The 21,739-nt window shown below is 39.1% G+C and overlaps 1 protein-coding gene across 1 annotated transcript; it reads left to right on the forward strand.

Moving 5' to 3' along the window:
- Window positions 1-1,908: 1,908 nt before the first annotated feature.
- Window positions 1,909-20,106, forward strand: LOC150080717 (uncharacterized). Its single transcript, XM_090380987.1, has 6 exons — window positions 1,909-2,046; window positions 6,391-6,529; window positions 6,836-7,038; window positions 9,262-9,387; window positions 14,338-14,501; window positions 18,740-20,106. The coding sequence occupies exons 1-6, from the start codon at window positions 1,909-1,911 to the stop codon at window positions 18,816-18,818; spliced, it is 849 nt and encodes a 282-aa protein (XP_090237113.1). The 3' UTR covers window positions 18,819-20,106.
- The last annotated feature ends 1,633 nt before the right edge of the window (window positions 20,107-21,739 follow it).

The raw sequence follows: 21,739 nt of genomic DNA on the forward strand, positions 1-21,739 counted from the left end.
AACGGACTACTTAAAATAATACAAGTTTGAAGAATAATGCGATTTTGGTGAAAGAAAAGGTGCAGAGGTGATTCAAGAGCTACTGATCATTTCGGAAACCACTTTTAACTGATATTGGATTTCACTGACTTAGCTAAAATGGATCTAAAGTGTAGGAGAATTGAACAAGCGATCTGTGCACGGATATAATAATGATCGTATTCCTAAATCACCGATGTCACCTCTTGACCTTTCAGATTGCACTTCAGCGTTTGGAAATTAAGTGCCCTTTCCAGCGCTTAATTTTGATCAGTTGATGCAACCTACCGCTGAGAGAGAGAGATGTATACTTTGACATGGTAAACGTTGCCACCAGTGCAAAGTAAATTTAACCACAACTAAATTCTCTTTGGCATCGAGAAGAGAGAAAATCGTTAAAAACATCGTTCACTACTTTCTATCTTTGGAAGTGCGAGGGGAAGGATTAACACGCACTGTGCTTTGATTTAGCAATGTTTTAAGCCGTTATTTGAGCTCATTAAGCCTTGTTACATCGATAAAGAGCAACTGTGAACAAAAGACTTCAATTAGGTGCAGGAGTCGGTTGTTGTCCGCAGTGTTCACTATACCTTCCAAATCGAAAGTAATGCCCTAATGAGAATAAACCGCATTTTCGATTCCAATTACTGTTTCCATCAGCAATTTCTCTTTCAGCGGTCATTTCTTGTTACTCTTTTAACCGTGAATACGTGTGAAGTGTTTTCAAAAGGATAAAGTATTTCAAAAAAAACGAAGGTTGGATTCACTTGGTTACCACCTCAGCGATAATCGATTCATCTTTCCTTTCGATATTGAAATAAGCTGCATTACGTATAAATATTCTTTGACACCAGAAGTGCTCAACCTTGGAGTCTCAAGATTCTGTCTTGGAACTATCTAAATATTGCAAAAAGGTATAAAATAAATATACGACGCATAGACTATAAGAAGGTCATTTAAAACCAAAGAAGAAGGTCACTTAGTACCACTGTTTTACATTTATAATGCTCTCACGGGTAGCACAATTGGTAGAATCGCCGTCCTCTTGACACCGTGTGGAAAAGACTTGAGCTTGAATCCCATCGATGACGTGAGGAATTTCTATGGGCCTCTTTCCACAACGTGTCTGAGTTAGTCGGTTGCATGATTTTTATCCCCCCCCCCGGGTTTTTTGTCCAGAAAATCGATCACAGAATACACGCAAATTATAGACACAATATACTGACGCCTCATAGCCTCGGTTGCTTTGGCGCTTAATATAAATTACATACACTTATAATATCAGTCAGTGCATGCCTCGTATATATAACCTCTCCGTACCATCCACCACCCCAGTAGTATACCCTCGCCTTCTTCTTTGTACCAGTCGAAAACCACCAATATAGATAACCGTTATTTCTTACGATCGTGGTGCCATCTATCCCGCAATGATGTAACTTCAGAAATAAAATAATTACAGTTCTTTTTTTGTAATGGATTACACTACAGGCATATGGAATTCTTTGTTGTTATTTAGAAACTTAAGTCCAATGATTAAGAGAAAATGCTTATTTTATGACAAAAAAAAACTTTCATCAAATTACGTATTAAACGAGAGCGAATACACTTTAAAGAGGCAACCATTGTGTTAACAGATAGAGCATTTCAGAAGGTGTGCTTCAGGAAGATTCCTTGAGAAAAAAGAAGCGCTTCTTGGTCTCAAGGTAGGTCAATCATTAGAATTGCACCTCTACTGAGAATTTTATCAAGGTTCCTCTGAAGAAAGAAGATGTGTCCTGTAGATTAGTATACAGGAAATGACAAACTTCCTTTCACGGGTATCGCATAGTTGAATATACTGGGATGCACGTAAAAGCGAAAGATATTGTTTTACACCACAATCTACGAAAAATGCTCGTGTTCCTGTTTCTCACCCTTGCTGCCATCCAGATACGCGGTGAGCGATTCGTGCCAGATGAAGAGGATTACGACAGGGAGGTCTCGCTGAAGCAGTTAGGGGAGGCCTTAGTACCAGATAACTCTTATGAGGTGGGTAAGTTTCGGGTTGAGTGCCACCACTTAAGTCGTAACGTGTCTGTTTATTCTGTAACGTACAATACGATATGGTGTTAATGAAACTAGAAACTAGGGGACCCGATATTTATAAGACATGTCTGCCAATGAACTGTGTCAGCTTGAATTGAATGGGAAACAAAATTATAACATGAATTACTTGTAGACAGAGGGCATTTGTCGCCTTCCACGTGTGTGGATACCCATCATATAGATGGGTACCCACGTGGGTGATAAATAAAAGTTATTTATCGCTCGCCTTTCCTTTTGAAAGAAGTGCCTGTTAGGCCCATCACGTCTGAGAAGTTAAAGGAAGACTTCAGGAGGCAATAAATAGATGTATTCGTAACGACTCGTTGGCTTTTGGAGGCAGTGGTTGAAAGGAGAGAAAATTAGTTTCTCTGTGAAGTTAAAGCCAAACTGGTACTAAAACTGATCTTTTCTGTTTCGGCAAATTTCCTGATTGTCACTCGTGGCTTTACTTCACCCATATTATATCTGAAAAGTACTTCACATTTCTATTATTTCCGACTACCGAAATAATAGAAACGTAGAAAGTAAACGATATGTAAAATTTTAATTTAAGACGTTTAACAATCTGTGTGAATCTTAAGTCGTTATATTATATACCTACATTTGGATGCGCAACTTTGGAATTTTGACGCCTGGAAGAATTTCTAACATCCTCTTCAATCGAGGCTGTATTCATGAGGCGATTTCCCCGTGAGTTATTTCCCCACAACATAAAATCGGTCGCTAGACTCACACTACAATACAGTACATACAAATGGATATGGTTACGCCTGGGGGCAATTAATAATAATAATAGTCCATAAACGCAAATCCTCGCGGGACGTTGCTTCTAATCCTCGTCCTCTTCACACCGGTGGAAAAGGCTCAGGTTCGAATGTCCCATCAATGAGGAGAGGAACTTTTATGGGCCGTTTTTCACATCATGGCTGATTTAGTCGGTCCAGGAGAGGAAGTTTTTTCTCTCAGAAACGTTTCTCTAAAAAGGGATTTTCGTCCAGGAAAATGACAAAAACACACAATTTATGGACATGTGGATGGATGAGTTTGTTATCTCGGGTAACCTTAACATTACAATTTTTAATAAAGGAAAAAAAAAAAAAAGTCGCTAAGTATGTCCAGTAAGTACTAGATTATATGGTTAAATAAATAAAAGTTACATGAAGGTTCCTCATGAGCGGTGAAAGACTATGTTAAATGCTTTACTCTACTCCAGTAGTTACTTTATTGTACAAAGTGAAGCAAGTTAGGATCATGGATAAGGTCCTTAGGTGGATCAAAGGATGGCTAAGGGACATTATAAATAGTCATAGAGAGGACCAAATTCTACATCCCACGCTCTTTAAAAATGTGCAATACCCGCTGCCTGTGCCTGTCCCCTATCTTCCTCGATTGCGGACCTGATAATATGGTAGTTTTTCTCTTGGCCCCCACCACAGGTTTCAGTTTTCAGACCGCTGTTGGTTTCTAATGTTTCTAAATGACATTGATTCAGAGAAACTTGTTCAAATATACAGTGATATAAAGAGTATAGTGTTAATTGTAATGCGACCCCGGGGGTTCCCCCAACTCCGCGTCAGGCAATGTGATGAATTCAAAACTCTGTAAAGGCCAGATTTATGTAGTATTAGTGTGGGTTGTGTTTGTTCATCCGTCTTCTTAGCCAAAAGAGCCTGTGTTTTCACACAAAAACTCTAATTTACCATCCAGCGCCAGAAGAAAGCGAGCCGGGCAGTAGGGAGTTTGAAAGCACTGGTGAGGTGAACCCTGTGGTAGCCAAAACATAGGGAGGGCCCAATAATAATAATAGAAAAAAGTGAAAGTGCGATGACATGAAGTGGGAGGAGGAAAGTCGTAGAAGGGTAGAGTGGGGCAGTGGTCATGGCGCCCGCCTTAGTTAAGGGAGGAACAGAAGAGGGCTCCAGGTCAGGACGTCCATCCTGCTCTGATATAAAGAGTAGCGAGAAGCATGAATCTACGCCCTGTTAAACAATATACTGAAGCCATTAATTGCTTCGAAGTAAAAAAAAAAAAAAAAAAGCAAACCCTGAAAATCCATTCGGACTTCAATTGCAAATTCCCAGAATTAATTGATTTTTCTCTTTCAGACCGTCTACTTCCGTTCTCTGGAACAAACTTCCTCCACGTGTATTTCCTGAAAATTACAATCTACACGATTAGATGGCAATGTCAACGATTCGCCGCCTCTGCACTCCCAAACAACTCACACTGGCAGAGTAAACCTGGTGTCAACAACCTTTCTTGTTTACTGCAAAAAATGTTATCCAGCCCAATTATTTGGTTGTTTCATTCGACGTTCAATTCATTTCTGCACTGCCATTTCTTCTTTGGAATTTTGTATTCTAAATAACATTTTATTTATTTTATAATCTCGTTGGAAGTGCCATTTATCTTTGATGCGCTACCAATAGTTTCTCTTCTTCATACTTAACTTTCGTTCCCTTTTATGTGTTCATGTTATCAACTCTCTCTCTCTCTGAAATGTAGAATTGCACTGTTTATCAGTGAAATCGACCCGTCTACAATAAAGAGAATCGATTAAACAGATTATAAACATGCATCGACTGAGAGAAGTTAGGTTATGTTCTACTCATCAAATATTCTGTGTGTCTCTCACACCTTAGCATCGTGTTTGGTGTTTATAATGATTTCAGGAAAGAGCTTATTATATGGTGAATGTCATACATAAGCTTCCGTGACGAGTCTCATTTCTGTTTATAAGCTAAAGATGGGTGGATTGACGTCTGCAGCCAAGATGAGAAAAGGGATCGTTTACCTTGAATAAGGAAGGAGTCAGTATAGGGAACTATCACCTAAAAGAGCTCTACACTTCTGTCATTATTGAAGTACTTTGACGGTTCAACGTGTTAATGCCATTCAGAGATCAAGGAAAGCACTGCCTGCCCATACGTATTAAAATACGACCAGCATCAATACTAATGTGTCTCCAATGAGACCATACCAATATTGATATTCCTTGCATTATGAAGGCAAATGAATTAATTTTGACTTCGATGCAAATCAGTCCTTCCTTAAGTGAAGTATGAACCGCACGTATAGCACAGTGGTTATAATCACCGTCCTCCCCACACCGGGTGGGAAAGACCTGAGGTAGAATCCTGTCAATGACGCGAGGAATTTTTTATGGGACTTTTTCCCAACTTGGCTGAATTAGTGGGTCTCAAGCGAGGGTAGCATAGTTTTTTTTCCGGTAACTCGGGTTTTTCGTCCAGGAAACAGCAAATCGACCACAGAACACAAGCAATTTACAGATATTATATATGGTGCACTATGGCTTAAGTTGCTGATGCGCCTAAAACCCTACAACAACCAACCTCCCCACAGAACACAAGCAATTTACAGATATTATATATGGTGCACTATGGCTTAAGTTGCTGATGCGCCTAAAACCCTACAACAACCAACCTCCCCACACCGGGTGGAAATTGCTTGGGTTCGAATTCCATGAATGGCACGAGGAACTTTTATGTGCATTTTTTGTTTGTTTGTTTGTTTGTTTTTTTCATTCCGTAGCTGAGTGAATCAGTCTCAGGCAAAGAGAGCAAGGTTCTCCCTCCCACAGACACTTGGATGATTTTCATCCAGCAGAAAGCAAATTGACCACAGAACACACGCTATTTATGGACATATTGTACGTGAGAAGATGAACTGATTTTCAGGTGGAACTAATATGACAGTTTTTATTTTTTTACATGTGGATGGCTCAAAACATCGGTGTTTCTTGGCGTATCTCGAGAAGGATAGGTTGGCCCATATTTTTGAATAAACTGTCACCTCTGATGTATACCAAGGCATCGTAATTCAGAAATGGCACTGAAATGGTACAAGAGTTTTTTGAAGAACGAATCATATCGCAAGGGCTTTAGCCATCTAGGTCTCCTGATTTAATATCCAAGACTTCTTTTTATTGGGGAGGGTTATTAAAGCAGAAAGCTTATGAGAACAATCTACGAAGCATTCAGCAGCTCAAAGCGAGCATTAAAAATACACTCAGGAGTAAATTGACACAAACTCTTTGTCACGTCGTTCGGGACATGATCAAAGGATGAATTTATGTATTACTAACAATGCAGGACACTTTCAGCACTGTTTATAAACTGTCATTCCTAAAATATTGTGATAACAAATTGTATTTTCTTTTAACTGTTTTCGGATTAACTTTTAAAATGAACACCGCGTACAATGGATTTAAATACTATTATTTATTAGACACAATGAAAATAAATAAGTTCTTGTATTTCTTATTAGAAAGCCGAAAGACTGCAAGAAGTTTTAAAACTTCTTCGCCAACTAGTCAAAGAAGGAAAACAGAATACCTCTCTCTCCGAAGAACCGGCTGTCAGCCTCCTTGCGAAAAAATTTCGGGATATCAGAAATTTTTATGGAGGTAACTCGATCATTTGTAACTTCTCTTAGAAAATCTAAGGTAATTTATTATTAATATAGTAAAAACATTTAACTCAATCTTTTAATCCAAAGGGTTCTATACGTGACTTGTTAGTCAAAAGTAGTATCTAATTAGTTCTTTACACGATTGAAAATAGCTGATATTATAAACGCGTCTCTGTGCAGATTTAATTAACCGATTTCGTTTTTTACTATTTTATTCTGTTGTTGAATAAACTTTCAATTTGAAACTTAACACATACAAGTTATCAGTTTCTTCAGTGTTCTGTTATTTCTTGAATTACAGGTCAGTGTGATTTGCAAAAGCTTCAGGAGCGTCAAAGGGAATGTCGGTGTGTACCCAGAAAGCGGTGCGTTCCCATTAAAAGGTTAAATCACCGTGAACTAGCCAGGTTTCCAGATTGTGCAATGACGGAACGATGCGAAGGTACCTGTCCGTTACTTAATATCCAGTGTGGTCCAGATGAGGTCGACAGGGTATCTGTTCCGGTAAGAATATGTTTCCTTTACCAAACTGCATTGACTTCGGTCAAGCATTTTGCGATCTGTTGCTCTTTTGTGATAACTACTTTAACTTTCGTACATCAGTGTATATAGAGATAGCAATGCATAGTTTTAGTCCAGGGGTATATGGACTTTTGCTCTGGATATCCTGAGGACGGCCATATTCTCTAACAGAAACATAATACTTGAATGTAATTTAAAATTATCTGGGAATTGCTCGTATCATTTTTCTGCTTTCCATATTTCTGCAGATAAGCATATTACGAGATCGAGCTCCTTTCCCATAAGCTACCATAAAAAAAGCATGGCCCGCTATTTTACTTCATTTGCAATAAAATAAATTTTCTGTTTATACTCCGGGACGACCAAACGGTCAGAGGAGTTCACAAGATAGACAGATTACAAGAAACAGCACCGTATTCAGTAGTCACGGACTTGAACCCCAGTCACTCAAGGCACGTGTACTCATGCACCCGCGCGCCTGACTACTAGGCTACGGCGGCCTCGTTTGGTTACACTGAAGTTAGCCTCGGTGGCTGAATCAAGAATAGATTTATTTAATTTAAACAGAATGAGTCACATATTTTGACTTTTCAAATGGGTATAAATATAAATTATAACGTTTCTGTTTTGTTTCAGAGTGTTATGACTACTGGTTAAAGCACACCCAGAACGAGGTATTTTCCGCTTGTACAGCTAATACACTGTCTAAGGCACGTGCCCTTACGGGTAGCATAATTGGAATAGCTGAGTTGGAACCCCGTTAATGATGCGAGGAATTTTTGCGGGCCATTTTCACATTGTGGCTAAATTAGTTGGTCTCAGACAAGGACAGCATGGTTTTTTTTTCTCCTGGAAACTCGGATTTTCATTTCGTCCAGCAAACAGCAAATCAACCACAGAACGCATGCAATTAAGATACATGCCGTGTACAGTGCAATATGGCCTAAGTTGCTGATGCGCCTAAAAAAACCCTACAACCCAAAGCAGAGAACGCACAAGGCTTTAGATGGCATTTAATTTAATTTAATCCGTAATTTAATACATTCACCCGTATTTGTGTTTGTAAATTACAGTGTTCTCCGGTCAATTTGCCTGTATTGCTGAACGAAAAAACGCCTGAGACCGACTAACTCAGCCACGGAGTGAAAAAAAAAACCATTAAATTTTCTGTTTATACTCCGGCACGACAACCAAGTCAGCAGAGTTTACAATAAATCGTCAATACAAATATTTATCGTATTTAGTAGTCACGGGCTTGAACCCCTGTCCACTCAGGGAACGCGTGCTATGCACTCTAGCTCCTGACCACTCGGCTACGTCGGGCCTAAAAGGCCCTCGCGTCCTCGACGGGATTCGAACCAGGGCCTTTTCCACCCAGTGTACGGAGGGCAGTGACGATACCACTATGCTACTGCGCAGACGGATGAGATAGAATGATTTGAAAGAAGTTTTAACCTTATTAACCAGCAATTTGTCCAAAATGCAATACTGTTGTTTGTATTTGTTAGTAGATGGCGCTCGTTATGCAATAGACATAAAGCAAAGTGTTTTCCGTCTGTAGATGGTTGGTTCGGACTCGGACCGTTCGTTGTAGTGTCAAAAGCCATCAATGCCAATTCTGTGGAAATGGGGCCCCAGCCATAAAAACCAGATTTGAGAAAAACGAAGTCTAACATCTACCTTCCCTAGCCCAGATTTCGGACACGAATCCGATTAAAAACCTTTGGGATGATTTGAAATGGAAAGGAAATGGATGAATAGGAAAGCCAGATCAGGGTGCGACCAATAGATTCCTCTTCTAAGGGTGAACTGTCGATTGCACTGAAACAAAATTAAGAGCACATTCCACTTGGTTGCCACAAGGAACCGTATGAAGTGTTCCAGAAGGAATCGATACTATCATTGGGGCGAAAGGTGAATCTACATCTTATAATTTCATTAAAACTTGTTTTTTCCAAGAATGGTAGTGTTCCAGTATTTTGGTAGGTAGCATACGTTAGAGAAATTATGATTTAGATCTACAGGTGAATATTATTAGATATATTTTTCAATTTCATTGTTCTTTGGTTTACTTCACTTCTTGGTTGAACTTTGAGTTAGTTCGAATGATTAAAGACATAATTACCAATGTTTAAACTTATATTAGCAATCCTATGAACATCCGCTTACTAACATAATGAACTTTTTTTGTGTGTAATTTTACAGGTGTATAGAGTTCTCCTTGGACCGCAAGGAAACGAAGAATTTCATTGCGGAAATGTTGAAGTTGAAAAACACCTGACATGCAAATGTGAATGTAGACTCAAGGAATCTGATTGTAATAGCAAACAGGTAAGAATAATAAGTAATAGCCATATACTCGTAGTGCAAGAAAGCCACAGGTTTTTGCTGCAGTGGTCGAAAAAAAGAGCAAATAAAAAACACAAATTATTTGTTTCCCCCCTCACATACGAGTTGACCTTTGAATTTATTCAAACTGTCAACTTCAATTACCCGTGAAGGCAACCTGTTCCAGGAATCAACGATTCGCTGACTTAAAAGAAAACTTCCTACAAGTTACTCTAAACCTCTTCCTTGTAATTTGAATTTATACTGCCGAGTTCTGGAACTCTCTATAACAGCGGAAATTCAGCCTTCGTTCATTTTACTTATCCTTCTCAGAGCCTTATAAACCTCTATCAGGTCACCTCTGAGTTGCCTTACCAAGCTTTTTAGCCCAAAGAATCGGGGCCTTTCCTCGTATGGTCGCCCTTTTGCCAGTCTCACCATGCGAACTGCCCATCTTTAGACCCTTTCAAGGAGTTCAATGTCTTTTTTTCAGATGAGGTCTCCATACTTGAACACGTATTCCGAATGTGGTCTTGCAATTGCTTATACAGTGGGACTATGACCTCCATGTCACTACAGGATAATGTTGGATAAATCATCGATAGGATACCTATGTATTACGATAGGACACCATGGGCTTTCCTGGCTGCCTGATTACACTGCTCAGAAAACTTCATATCTGCCTGTATTATAACTCCCAAGACCCCTTTCTTCCTCTACTGTTTTTAACTCAACCCCACAAGCGTATAATTTATTTTGGGGTTGCTATTCGTAAGTAAGAATACTTTTAGTGATGAGCAATGTGCTAACACTACCCATCACTAAATTTTACATAGGAATGTGCATATATGGTATAAAAATTTCCCTGATCATTTTTCAGACATAAAATAAAGGTTTTTTTTTTAAAAATGAGACGCTCGTTAAGTGACATATTATGTCACTTATTTTAAACAACTCATTTTAAATTTTATGTATTAAATTAAAATTATTTAAAAATATAAGTAATTTTAGAAAATATTATTTAAAATAACATTTTAACTAAGGGTTAAATATTATAAATCTCTCGAAATAACAAGCCATTTCCGACTACAGGATCTCCTTTGGCTGGATGTTATTTGGTTATTGGACTAATTTTGGTGTATCCGAAACACATCTGGTCTCTTTTCTGCGCAGACTTCGAGATCGCATGATAATCTCGAAGTACTCGTGTCCTGAATACTTCGAGATTCTGTATTCTGGGCAACTGCAAGAATACAAAACCGGAGAGAGTCATATGCGTAAACTCCAGCAGGGTTGCAGTTTCCGAGATACTCATATCGAGTCGATTACTATTCCAGGTTCGAAGTCATTTAAATCTTTTGCCTTGTCCATTCTCTCACTGTACTGCGCATATCCTTGGCCCTTTCTTCTGGAACATCGTTCTGGACAAATTTCTGGCCTTGGATCTGGGTCCCTTAGAAATCCTGGCCTTTGCAGATGGCATGATTTTCCTTTTAAAAGGTAACACGCGAGTGGTTGTAGAGCAAAGATCAAATGCCGCCCTCTTGTAGCTGCAGGAGTGGGCACAAAATATCGTCTGAAAAAAACCAAATAAATACTTTTAAAAGGCAATTTGGACATAAGAAGACGTCCACAAATCAAAATTAACACAACCACTATAAAAATGGTAAAAGAACTTGGAGTGGTCTTCGATTCAAAATTAACTTTTTACCCCCATTTGATCTACTTGGCGAAATTATGCAGGTATGATTGCCAGGATCAGTCGGGCAGACTGGGGGCTCAAAAGAAAGACCCTGGCAATCATATACCCTGCAATGTTCCTACCTGTTATCACCTATGGAGCCGGTGCGTGGTTCATCCGCTCGGCCATAGCAAGAAATAGGAATAAATTAGAATCAATACAAAGTACAATACTACTCACTATTACCAGAGCATGTCGCTGTTTGTTGTTTGGTTTTTAGGAGCATTAGCAACTAAGGCCATATTGCTCCGGGAATATGCGGTGGTCATTACCTGAGCTTTCCGCATCCTCCGTATTTGGTGGTGACGGGCTCGAACCTCGGTCTAATCAAGAAGCGTACTACGCACTGCTGCTCCTTCCCACCTGGCTACGGAGGCGCCGAGCATGTCGCACAGTAAGCACACCTGCGCTACAGTTGCTGGCCAGAGCTCTCCCACTTTACCTGGAAGTGGCCAAAAGAGGCTTATATTATAGATTTAAAAAGGGCATACCCACAGAATTTCTGGGGATAGCCCTTGATACAACCAACATCTTCAATGAGGAAAAAAAAAGAATAGCCACAAAGCTCCATGATCTATGGCAAACAAAGTGGGAGCAGGAAACCAGAGATCTGGTTACCAAACGGTTTCTACCATGGGTGGCATGCCCCTGGACTTTTTTGCAACATTTATATTGACAGGTCACGGCTCCCTAAAGGCGAAACTAACCTCCTTACGCCTGACTGATGACCCAAAATGCACCTGCGGCGAGAATGAAGACTGGGCACACATTCTATATGAATGTATAATATATGACATCCCCAGAACAGAGCTAATAGCACAGATTGGCCCCCTTCCCAGGGGAGAAGAACATCTGTTCATCATAGAACAGTCAAATTATAAAGCCTTTTCATCTTTCACAAAGAAAGTATTCGAAATGCGCAAAACTATCCAAAGAATGGCAATTCAGCCCCCCAGCAATTAATCAATAGTTAAAATTACCCAAGTTTCCCACCATGCCTAGACGATGACTTAAAAACTGTCAGGATAGCAGTATTCTGCACCCTGACATGACAAACCTCCCCAGGACTACCCTGCCATGTGTAGAAACCTGGGGCCCCCATGCCAAATAAGTAACCACGTAGGGAGATGTACAGGCAGCCAGGGAAGCAGATTACCTGAAAAATATCAGTAAGCTAGTAGCAAAGGGATGCAATGTCGAATGAAAGAAGAATGAATGAGAATGAAAGATAGAATGAATAAGCTGGACACTGAGTGAACGTGGAATTATGGTAAAAGGGAATAAATGGCAGTTTTGGTGAAAGAAAGAGTAACCTAGCATGAGAGAAAGAGAGAGTGAATGGGAATGAGTGGAAGAGCAAATGTAATTGGCCGAAAAAATACAGAAGAAAAAATAACTTACATTACTTTATATATACTAACGACACAAACACTATCACTGCATTCTCCCCGGACCTGCAAAAAGCTTGTAGCTAGGCCTGCACCACAACTGAAGAATAACAGTAAGTTGAGGTGCCCAGAGAGCGCAGTGCAGAAAGCAAGCGTCGAATAAATGAAATGAAAGCCAGAAGAATGAATGAAAGTGTAACTGTGTGAGAAAAGAACAGAAACCATAAATTCTACAGTTTTAATTAGTATTTAAATTTTTTAATTAGTTTAAATTAATTATTTTAAATTAGTATTTAAATTTACATTATACATCATTGCATCCCCCTGGTGTGTGAGAAAAAGATGAATGAGTGTGAGTGGAAAAAAGAAAAAAAAAAAAAAAAATATATATATATATATATATATATATGAAACTTGAAAGAAAAAAAAAGTATTAAAAAAAAAAAGAAAAAAAAAGTATAAAAATAGAATGCAAGTAGAGTGGGAATGCAGATTATGAATGAAGTAAATGTGTGTCTCTCTCCCACTCCTTTGCCTGGTGGGTTAACAACTGCCAACTAACATATTCCAACCCCAGAGCAGGATGGGCAGCTTGACCTTCCTACCGGATTTGACACTACTTGGACATTTTGTGGCATTGCTGCCAACACGCTATTGGCGATCTGAACTGAGTACTCTAACCCGGTTCTCTTTAAAAACCCCATCCCCGGGCAGGGGAGGGAGGAGACTGGTCTCTGTCTCCTCTCCTCCCTGCCTTCCCCCATACTTCGCCTGATGGGGCTCGTCTCTACTGACCTCTTTGGGGATTCCTACTCTATCGTCCATATTCTTCTGTTTTCCCCCAGTCTTCAGTTTCCCTCCCTTCTCTGACTAAACCGACCGAGTACACCCCTTAACAATGCCCCCAAATTCTAATCAATGTCTAAATTCTACCGTTTTCTTGAAAATCTCTTTTGGCGAAATTCTAGTGTACACCCCCCCCCCCTTTTTTTTTTTTTTTAGGCTTGCCACTGAAATCCTTGGAAATTAGGTGGTAGAGCCTGCCAGAGTACTTAAATAATCTACTGGGTGCATGACCTTGTATTGCGCATATACAGCATCCCTACGCATCTGCCCATCTGCATAATAACACGTGATGCTGTCACTGAAATAATCCTTTATTTCACGAAAAGAGTAAGAATTCCCAATAAAGTGTCCACTCAGTGCATAATAATAAGAGGGAAAGAAAAGGTGACAAATGCATGTGGAATTCAAAGAAACACCAGAATACTTTGTGGAGTTTACTGAACATGGCATGATTAGTTTACAAACAAGATATTTGATTGACCTTTTGCATAACTCCACTGTTACTTCAATCAGCTGAATATACTGCTGATCCTTCATGACACCTTCCATCTGGAAGTGACGGCAGGAATTCGAAACTATTCAAGTGGTGGCCTTGCTAATCTCAGTTTGCAGTCTAAGCTTCATCCCCTGGCATCTCAGATTCCTCATCCAGCAGCACAGTTAAAGCGACAATAAAATGCATATAAATTAAATATGATTCTAGGGGTAATACACTGAGTCCAAATAGTACCCTATGTGCAAATGTACTCCTCCCTAAATCCTCTTTACCATCGATCAAACGTAAAAGATGTCATCTCTAGCATTTGCATATAATTTACTTTCTATTACTAAGCACTAACAGGACTGTAACACTGAAATGAGTTCATTCACCCAATAGTTTTTAATTATTTTTTAAATTATATTTTTACAGAAATTTCTATAACGCTCTCAGAAATACATTTCATTCTTCTTTTTCTCCAATTTTTTTTTTTATACTAGTATTATAAACGAGAAAACTGCAAGTGTATTTGCAAGGACAGCGCAAATGCTAACGGTTGCGGCAGAGGAAAGCTTTGGGACAGTAATTCCTGTGAGTGCGTTTGTCCACCTAACATATCTCAGGAGTGTTCCACCGGAGCTATTTTCATCAGAGAATACTGCAGGTAAATATTTACATCATTATAACCGTTGTTAACTAAAATTTGGAAAAAAATATTTAATTTATAAAGGTGCAATTTTGTATCTCAAGTTTCGAATTTAGTTTGAAATATGTAGACGTCTGTACACAGGCGAGGCAATATACCTTTTGTGTGCCCCCTCTCGTAAATTACAGCAAACAAAAGCTTGCAACAAACTCATTTGAAGAATTGGTTACTAGTTTCGCAAGATTCTTCTATTACTATTCTGCTAGCTCATTAGATGGTGGATATGTACAACCCTTGATCAGCATCTTCAGATAAGAATATGTTTTTAATTCAGTCTATAATACTTCGTACTATGCTGTGTCTTTCAGTTTAGTTGTTTGCTTACATTCGAATGGCACTCGTATAGCTCAAAGGGTAAGTAGATTGGTTTGGCCTTTTTAAACTCCAAAAGTTCAAATCAGCTTTGCTGTCCCTTATTTGAATGGGAAGGGGAGATACCCATAGACTGGAGATGTGCAAATGTGACCCCAATTCACAAAGGAGGATCAGAGGCGGACACAAGTAATTATAGACCTGCGAGTTTAACTTCTGCTCCAGGAAAATTAATGGAGGCACTGGTTAATCAGGCACTGCAGGATCATCTATACAAGACTTCAGTTATAGCTCAGACACAGCACAGTTTTGTTAAGGGGAAGTCTTGCCTGACCAATTTGATTGGATACTATGATGCAGTCACAAAAGAACTGGATGCAGGGAATAACTTTGATATTATATACTTGGATCTTAGAAAGGCTTTTGATACTGTTGCACATGGAAGACTGCTGCACAAATTGGAGCAATGTGCTATTGGAGGCAAATTGCTGCTATGGATAAAGGGATGGTTAAGGGGGAGAAGACAACGAGTGGTAATCAATGGACACTGCTCATCGTGGACTAATGTTATTAGTGGAGTCCCTCAGGGTTCAGTGTTGGGTTCATTATTGTTTTCTGTATTTATAAATAATATTGATGATGGTATATCAAGCTTAATGTCCAAGTTTGCACACGATACAAAGGTTGGCAGGGTTGTTAAGGACACTACTGATGCTATGCTGCTGCAACAGGATCTGGAAAGGTTGAGCAGATGGGCTGAGAGGTGGCAAATGAAGTTTAACATTGACAAATGTAAAGTACTACATATGGGAAACAGCAACCCCAGAGCAACGTATAAACTCTGTGGTACTACACTGACAGTGGTAGAGAATGAAAAGGACCTGGGGGTAATTGTGCAGGTAGATATGAGTTCTCTGAGTAGTGCAGACGGGCTGCAAGAGTAGCTCATGGTCTCTTGTCAATGATATACAGGAATTTTTCTAGCAGGGATAAGAAGGTGATTATTCCCTTGTATAAGGCAATGGTCAGGCCACACCTTGAGTACTGTATACAGGTCTGGAGGCCTCATTTTAAGAAGGATGTAGAGCTGCTGGAACGAGTACAGAGAAGGGCAACAAGATTAGTGAATGGAACAAAGGGTTGCTCTTACGAAGAAAGGCTTAAATTTTGCAAATTACAGTGTCTGGAGACTAGACACCGGCGAGGTGATCTGATAGAGGTGTATAAAGCCTTGAATGGATTGAGCATGCTGAATGCTGAGGGGATTCTTCCTCTTGCTCAGAATAATAACCTGAGAGGGCATAAATTCAAATTGAGGAAAGACAGATGTAGGATATATGTGCGGAAATTTCCCTTTAGCCAGCGAGTAGTTGGTTGGTGGAACAGCCTTCCATCCCTTGTTGTGGAAGTTGATAGCCTAAATTCATGTGGAAGTTTTTTTTTTTTTTAGCTGATGCTTTTTTTTAGCATAAGCTTGCTTTCTTGCATCATATGCCTCTACTAACGCTAATGCTAATTAATTCACTGGCCGGAAGGAAGGAAGTCTGTCAGTATCACTCGTTGCCCATTCAATAGATTTCTTAGCAATCCAGACAAGGCTGAGTAGGTATTCTCATAATGCACCATCTTGTTGAAGACATGATGGTGCATTATTTTTATTATTATTAAATCCGTTTATTATTATAGCAAATGATTGCTTTCACCCCTTTTACACAGCCGACCAGCTATAGGGGGAATTTTCTTGCATCACATGCCTCTATTACTATTACATTTTCAAACTACACATTATCGTGGCATAATATCAAATTTTAGAAGACAGAAATTAGAAAACACTTCCGCCGGCAAGCCATATGAGGAATGGTAAATCTCAAATTGTGAGGAAGAAGGAGGAGCTGATAAAGTGAACATAACGTGGCACAAAGGGGAGCTATATATAATGTATATTTAAGTATAATATATCTTATCCTTCTGTTTAAAATACTGAATATTATTGCTGAACTTGTACTGCTTAAAATACAGAACAAAATAATAATTTCGTAGACCTAAGTGCTTTCTTGTAAAAATTATTAACAGTGGTGGTGGTGTCGTGTCTTTTCTATAGTAGTCGTAATTGTGAATAACAAATATTCTAACATATAAATTGCAAAAGGAAATGCATGAAAGGGGTGGGATACTGGAGTTCTCATGGTCCTGCTAAATGTGCGCCAACGATAAGAAATTTATGAAAGACTGATAGATCACGTTTTTCCCCGTCTGGCCTCATATTTACTGCATCGAACAACCTATGCAGTCTTTGTACTAGACAACACTGCAGCAATAATTCAGACACAGCATGGGTTTGTTAAGGGAAAGTCTTGTCTGACAAATTTGATAGGATATTATGATGTAGTTACAAAGGAACTGGATGCAAAAAATAATTTTGATATCATATATTTGGATTTCAGGAAAGCTTTTGACACTGTTGCGCATGGACGACTATTGTACAAATTGGAGCAGAATAGTTTTAAAGGTAAGTTGCTACAATGGATAAAAGGATGCTTGAGTGGGAGAAGAACAGAGGGTGGTAATCAATGGGCGCTGATCTTCGTGGACTAATGTTATTAGTGGAGTTCCACAGGGTTCGGTGTTGGGTCCACTGTTGTTTTGTATATTTATCAATGATATTGATTAAGGTATATCAGGCTTAGTGTCGAAGTTTGCAGATGATACAAAGGTTGGCAGGGTTGTTAATGACAGTAATGGCAGTGTGCTACTGCAACAGGATCTAGATAATTTGGGCAGATGGGCTAAGAAGTGGCAACTGAAGTTTAACCTTGACAAATGCAAAGTACTGCATATGGGTAGAAGTAACCCCAGAGAAACGTACACCTAAGGTTGTAGAAAATGAAAAAGACCTGGGAGTAATTGTGCAGTCAGATATGAAGTTTTCTGAGCAATGCAGACAGGCTGCCAGGGCAGGTCATGGGGTTTTGTCAATGATATATAGGAATTTTGCTAGCAGGAAAAAGGAGGTGATTGTCCCTCTGTATAAAGCAATGGTCAGGCCACGCCTTGGGTACAGGTTTGGAGGCCTCATTTTAGGAAAGATGTAGATTTGCTTGAGCGTGTACAGAGAAGGTCAACAAGATTGGTGAGGGGAATGAAGGGATCCTCTTACCAAGAGAGGCTTAAGTTCTGCAAATTGCAGTGGCTAGAGACTAGGCACCTGTGCGGTAATCTCATTGTATAAGGCCTTGAATGGGTTGAGCACGCTGAATTCTGATGGGATCCTTCCACTTGTTCAGATTACGAACCTAAGGGGACATAAATTCAAATGAACAAAACACAGATGTAGAATAGATGTGCGGAAATTTGCCTTTAGCCAGCGGGTGGTTAATTGCTGGCACAAACTTCCATCTATCGTTGTGGAAGTTGATAGGTTAAATAAATTTAAGGATGAACTGGACAGAGGCATTTGGAGGGAATGGTGTGACTTTTTTTTTTTTTTTTTGGCTGATCTTGCATAAGCATACACTTGCTTTCTTGCATCACATGCCACCACTACTACTACTACATCAGTTTTCTTTGAGTCTTTTTGTAATCTTAATACAAAAGTTCTTATATACTGTATATATATTATTATTTCTTTTATTTATTTATTTATTTATTTTATTTTTTGGCCAGTGTGTATAAATAGATAGGTATAGTACTAAACTTGGAGGCCTTCTGGGACACTATGTGTACTGAAATATATTCTTAGATATAGAAATTTCATTTGCATACGTTTGTCCGAGAAACCGATATGACGGCATAATAAAGTACTGTTTAGTTAACTTATAATTCTTTATTTAACAGATATGCATATGAAATATAATTTTCTTTTTTTTTACCCTTCTTTTTTCTAGGTGTGTATCCATTGATGATGCCCGGGGTACAGTCTCAACTGCTGAACTCCTGAAAAGAATTTTTCTAGAAAAAAATTAATACCAACTTGATCATTTTATTTAAAAGTACCGAAACTACTGCATCACTCCCTTATTTCTACCGCCTAACTATTTGTAATTCATCTGAAATTGGGGAATTGCTCTGTACTTTAGTCTTTCTTTTACCATCCAGGATGTCAGAAACATATCCATTCGAAAATCAAATTGATGCAGCCCAGAGAACTTTCCACTGCAAGAAAATCCATTTTGATCATTGGAATTTTTTTTATTGGAATGCTAACTCATAAATTGAGTTTATTTTATTTTGCATCTGTTATAAAAGGCTTATAATTACAGACAGCATATTTAACAATCACTGGAAGTACGAGTCCAAAAACATGCAGAAATCTACGATTGCTTATGCACAAAAGAAGAAAAAAGTATGCATGCACCAAAATATACTTCTTTGAATTTTCTTCACAGTTCGTGTGTGCATACTTATTTTTGAAGCCTGGACGCCCTTTTCGTTTTCTTCCAGACATAAAGTTGATACGGCACATTACATTACCAAAAGGTATCCGGATACCCCTCCTCCCTAAGGATTTAGGAAAAATGAACCTGCCATCCACAAGTGAGAAACAGGTATATAAAGACAACTGCGTTCACGCTAGAAGCAAGATTGGTCTAGCTTAGCAACGTCCAAAAAAAAAGTCATTAATCTTTGCCGTTGCAGCAAACTAGCAACACTCTTGATCAGCGGTTCCCAAACTTCAGTGAGATAAGAATCCCCTTTTAGTAAAAGTTTTCCATGTATCCCCCCCAAACTTAACATTGTTTCTATTACATAAATTCTAGCTTTTTAAATATTTATAAGAAATTCCGTAGACCGTATTACATCGTGGAAGAAAATCACGCTGAATGCAATGAACGGTGTATGGCAGAATGGTCCGAGTGCATTCTCAGTATCCGAGAACTTACCAATGTCCCTGAAATTCGGTAAAGAGATTGTGGAATTGAAATAAAATTGGCTTCGACAAAGTGGACAAAAGTATCCTGAATGAGCTTCTGTAACCATACGATGCTGAAGTGACCAACGAGGATTGACTGAGTTGGAAAAACAAAGGTAAGAGTGTGCAGGAGTAAGACTAAATGTAGCCAGCTCTGCAAATAAAGGAGCTCATGACGAAAAGGATGACTCTAGCTTTTGATTTCTTAGAGAAAGGTATGGCAGTTCTTGTTCAAGACCACCCAAGTAGAGCGAAAAGTTTAGTCAGGATTGAGTGATTTTTACTGGAATATGAACTGCACCACGAGAAGGGAAAGCAAACTTCTGCTGACTTTTATCCTTGGCTTCTTAAAATTTGAATTTGGTATGACTAATATAGCATGAAATAATAAATATTTAAGTATACAGTATAAGGCATGTATTTTTATTGCTTTCCAATGTTTTTCGAATTGTAACACACGCATTGTTTCGGCACCCTTGGTTTTAATGGGTTCAGGAAAAACTAAGTTTTATTTTTTCCCATATTCTAGAAATTTGTAGTGTTGTGAAATTTTTCCTCTAGCAAAATCATAAAAATATGTTATTTGGTACCCTTTTAAATGACGCTTGCAAAATTTAAAATAGTATAAACCATACATTACACAACTAAATATTAGCTGTTCATATTTTTTTGTAGATCCAGTTGGTAATCAACACAATGAAAACCTTTAAATGTTCTTAGGTGTTACCCACTGCTGTATCTATACATGCCCCACCTTGTATTTAGTAATGCGTGGTTGTGTTAATCACTGCTTACAGTTGTAAGAGTCCTTAACTGGAGTATTTTATGACCTCACTTTCAATGCTGAACAAGTAGTTGGAATAGGTGAAGCAAAAAGCACCGAATTCTTCTTGTACATATACATACGAGATTCGATGTTTATAAGATTCTGTCGTAACAAATCCCATTCTTCCACCAGCGCAGACCTTAGCTTATCAAGTGACTGAGGAGTTGGCTGTGGGCATGCAATGCGACGCCCAAGGGCGTCCCACACATGTACGATCGGATTTAAGCCTGTGATCGTGCTGGCCACGGCAGTCATTGGATATTTTGTTTCAAGATATTACTCCAATACTTGAACTTTAACGTGCAGTGACGTTGTCATGCAAGAAAAGAAAATCTAGGCCAACTGTACCCCTAAAAAGTCGCCCCTTCCAGGATCTGTACTTGGCACCTCTGCACAGTTACGGTACCCCTATCAAAAACATGAAGAGTGGTGCGGTGCAGCCATTGATCATTCTTCCTCCCCACTGTAAATGTCCCTTTCTCTAATGTTGGTATATTTCTCGTTGTATCCAGATGAAATAATGCCTAGAATCAGTTTGTAGGCTAAAACGTGACTCATCATAGCACAGAAATGTACGCCACTTGTCAGGGCTCTAAGTCACATGTTCATGGCACCAGCTTTGATGAGCTTTGTGTTGGTTTGGGGTAAATGGGATAAAAATCACTGGCCTTCTTGCATAAGAGTCCACTTGAATTGAGCCTTCCTAACTCACCCTGCTTATATATGTTTTCGGCCCTTAAGTTATTAGTCCTGTTATTAACCTAAAGAAGTTAATAACAGGACTTTGCAGGGTTCCATCTTGCTGTTAGAACCAGACAGTGGTCTAATCTGGTTGACTGAGCAACACTCAGGCAACCTTGACCAGCTCTAATTGTAATAGTTCCTGTCTAATGAAACTTTCCATAGTGTCGACACGACACTGCGATACATTACGCCTACGTCTCACTTCTGCCTGTGACTGCCCAGCTTCAAGTCGTTCAATGGCTCGCCCTCTCAAAGAATCATCTAAACGATGACTTGCAATTGTGAGTACTGGAGATGTGACTGTCACACTGAAAAACGGGAATGGAGTGATGTGGTCGCAAAGTGTTTTTATAGTCATGAATAATTTGCAGCTCTGTAAGGTTGTAGATCGAATTCTATTTGATA

The sequence above is a fragment of the Mastigoproctus giganteus genome, chromosome 9 (assembly GCF_048544385.1).
Source record: "Mastigoproctus giganteus isolate SK-2022 chromosome 9, ASM4854438v1, whole genome shotgun sequence".
Classification (NCBI taxonomy): Eukaryota; Metazoa; Arthropoda; class Arachnida; order Uropygi; family Thelyphonidae; genus Mastigoproctus; species Mastigoproctus giganteus.

Excerpts from the sequence above, each read along its gene's own strand:
- LOC150080717 (XM_090380987.1), top strand. The coding sequence starts at position 1,909 with ATGCTCGTGTTCCTGTTTCTCACCCTTGCTGCCATCCAGATACGCGGT. Across the intron at positions 2,047-6,390 it reads TACCAGATAACTCTTATGAG|AAAGCCGAAAGACTGCAAGA; the intron begins GTGGGTAAGTTT and ends ATTTCTTATTAG. Across the intron at positions 7,039-9,261 it reads TCGACAGGGTATCTGTTCCG|GTGTATAGAGTTCTCCTTGG; the intron begins GTAAGAATATGT and ends GTAATTTTACAG.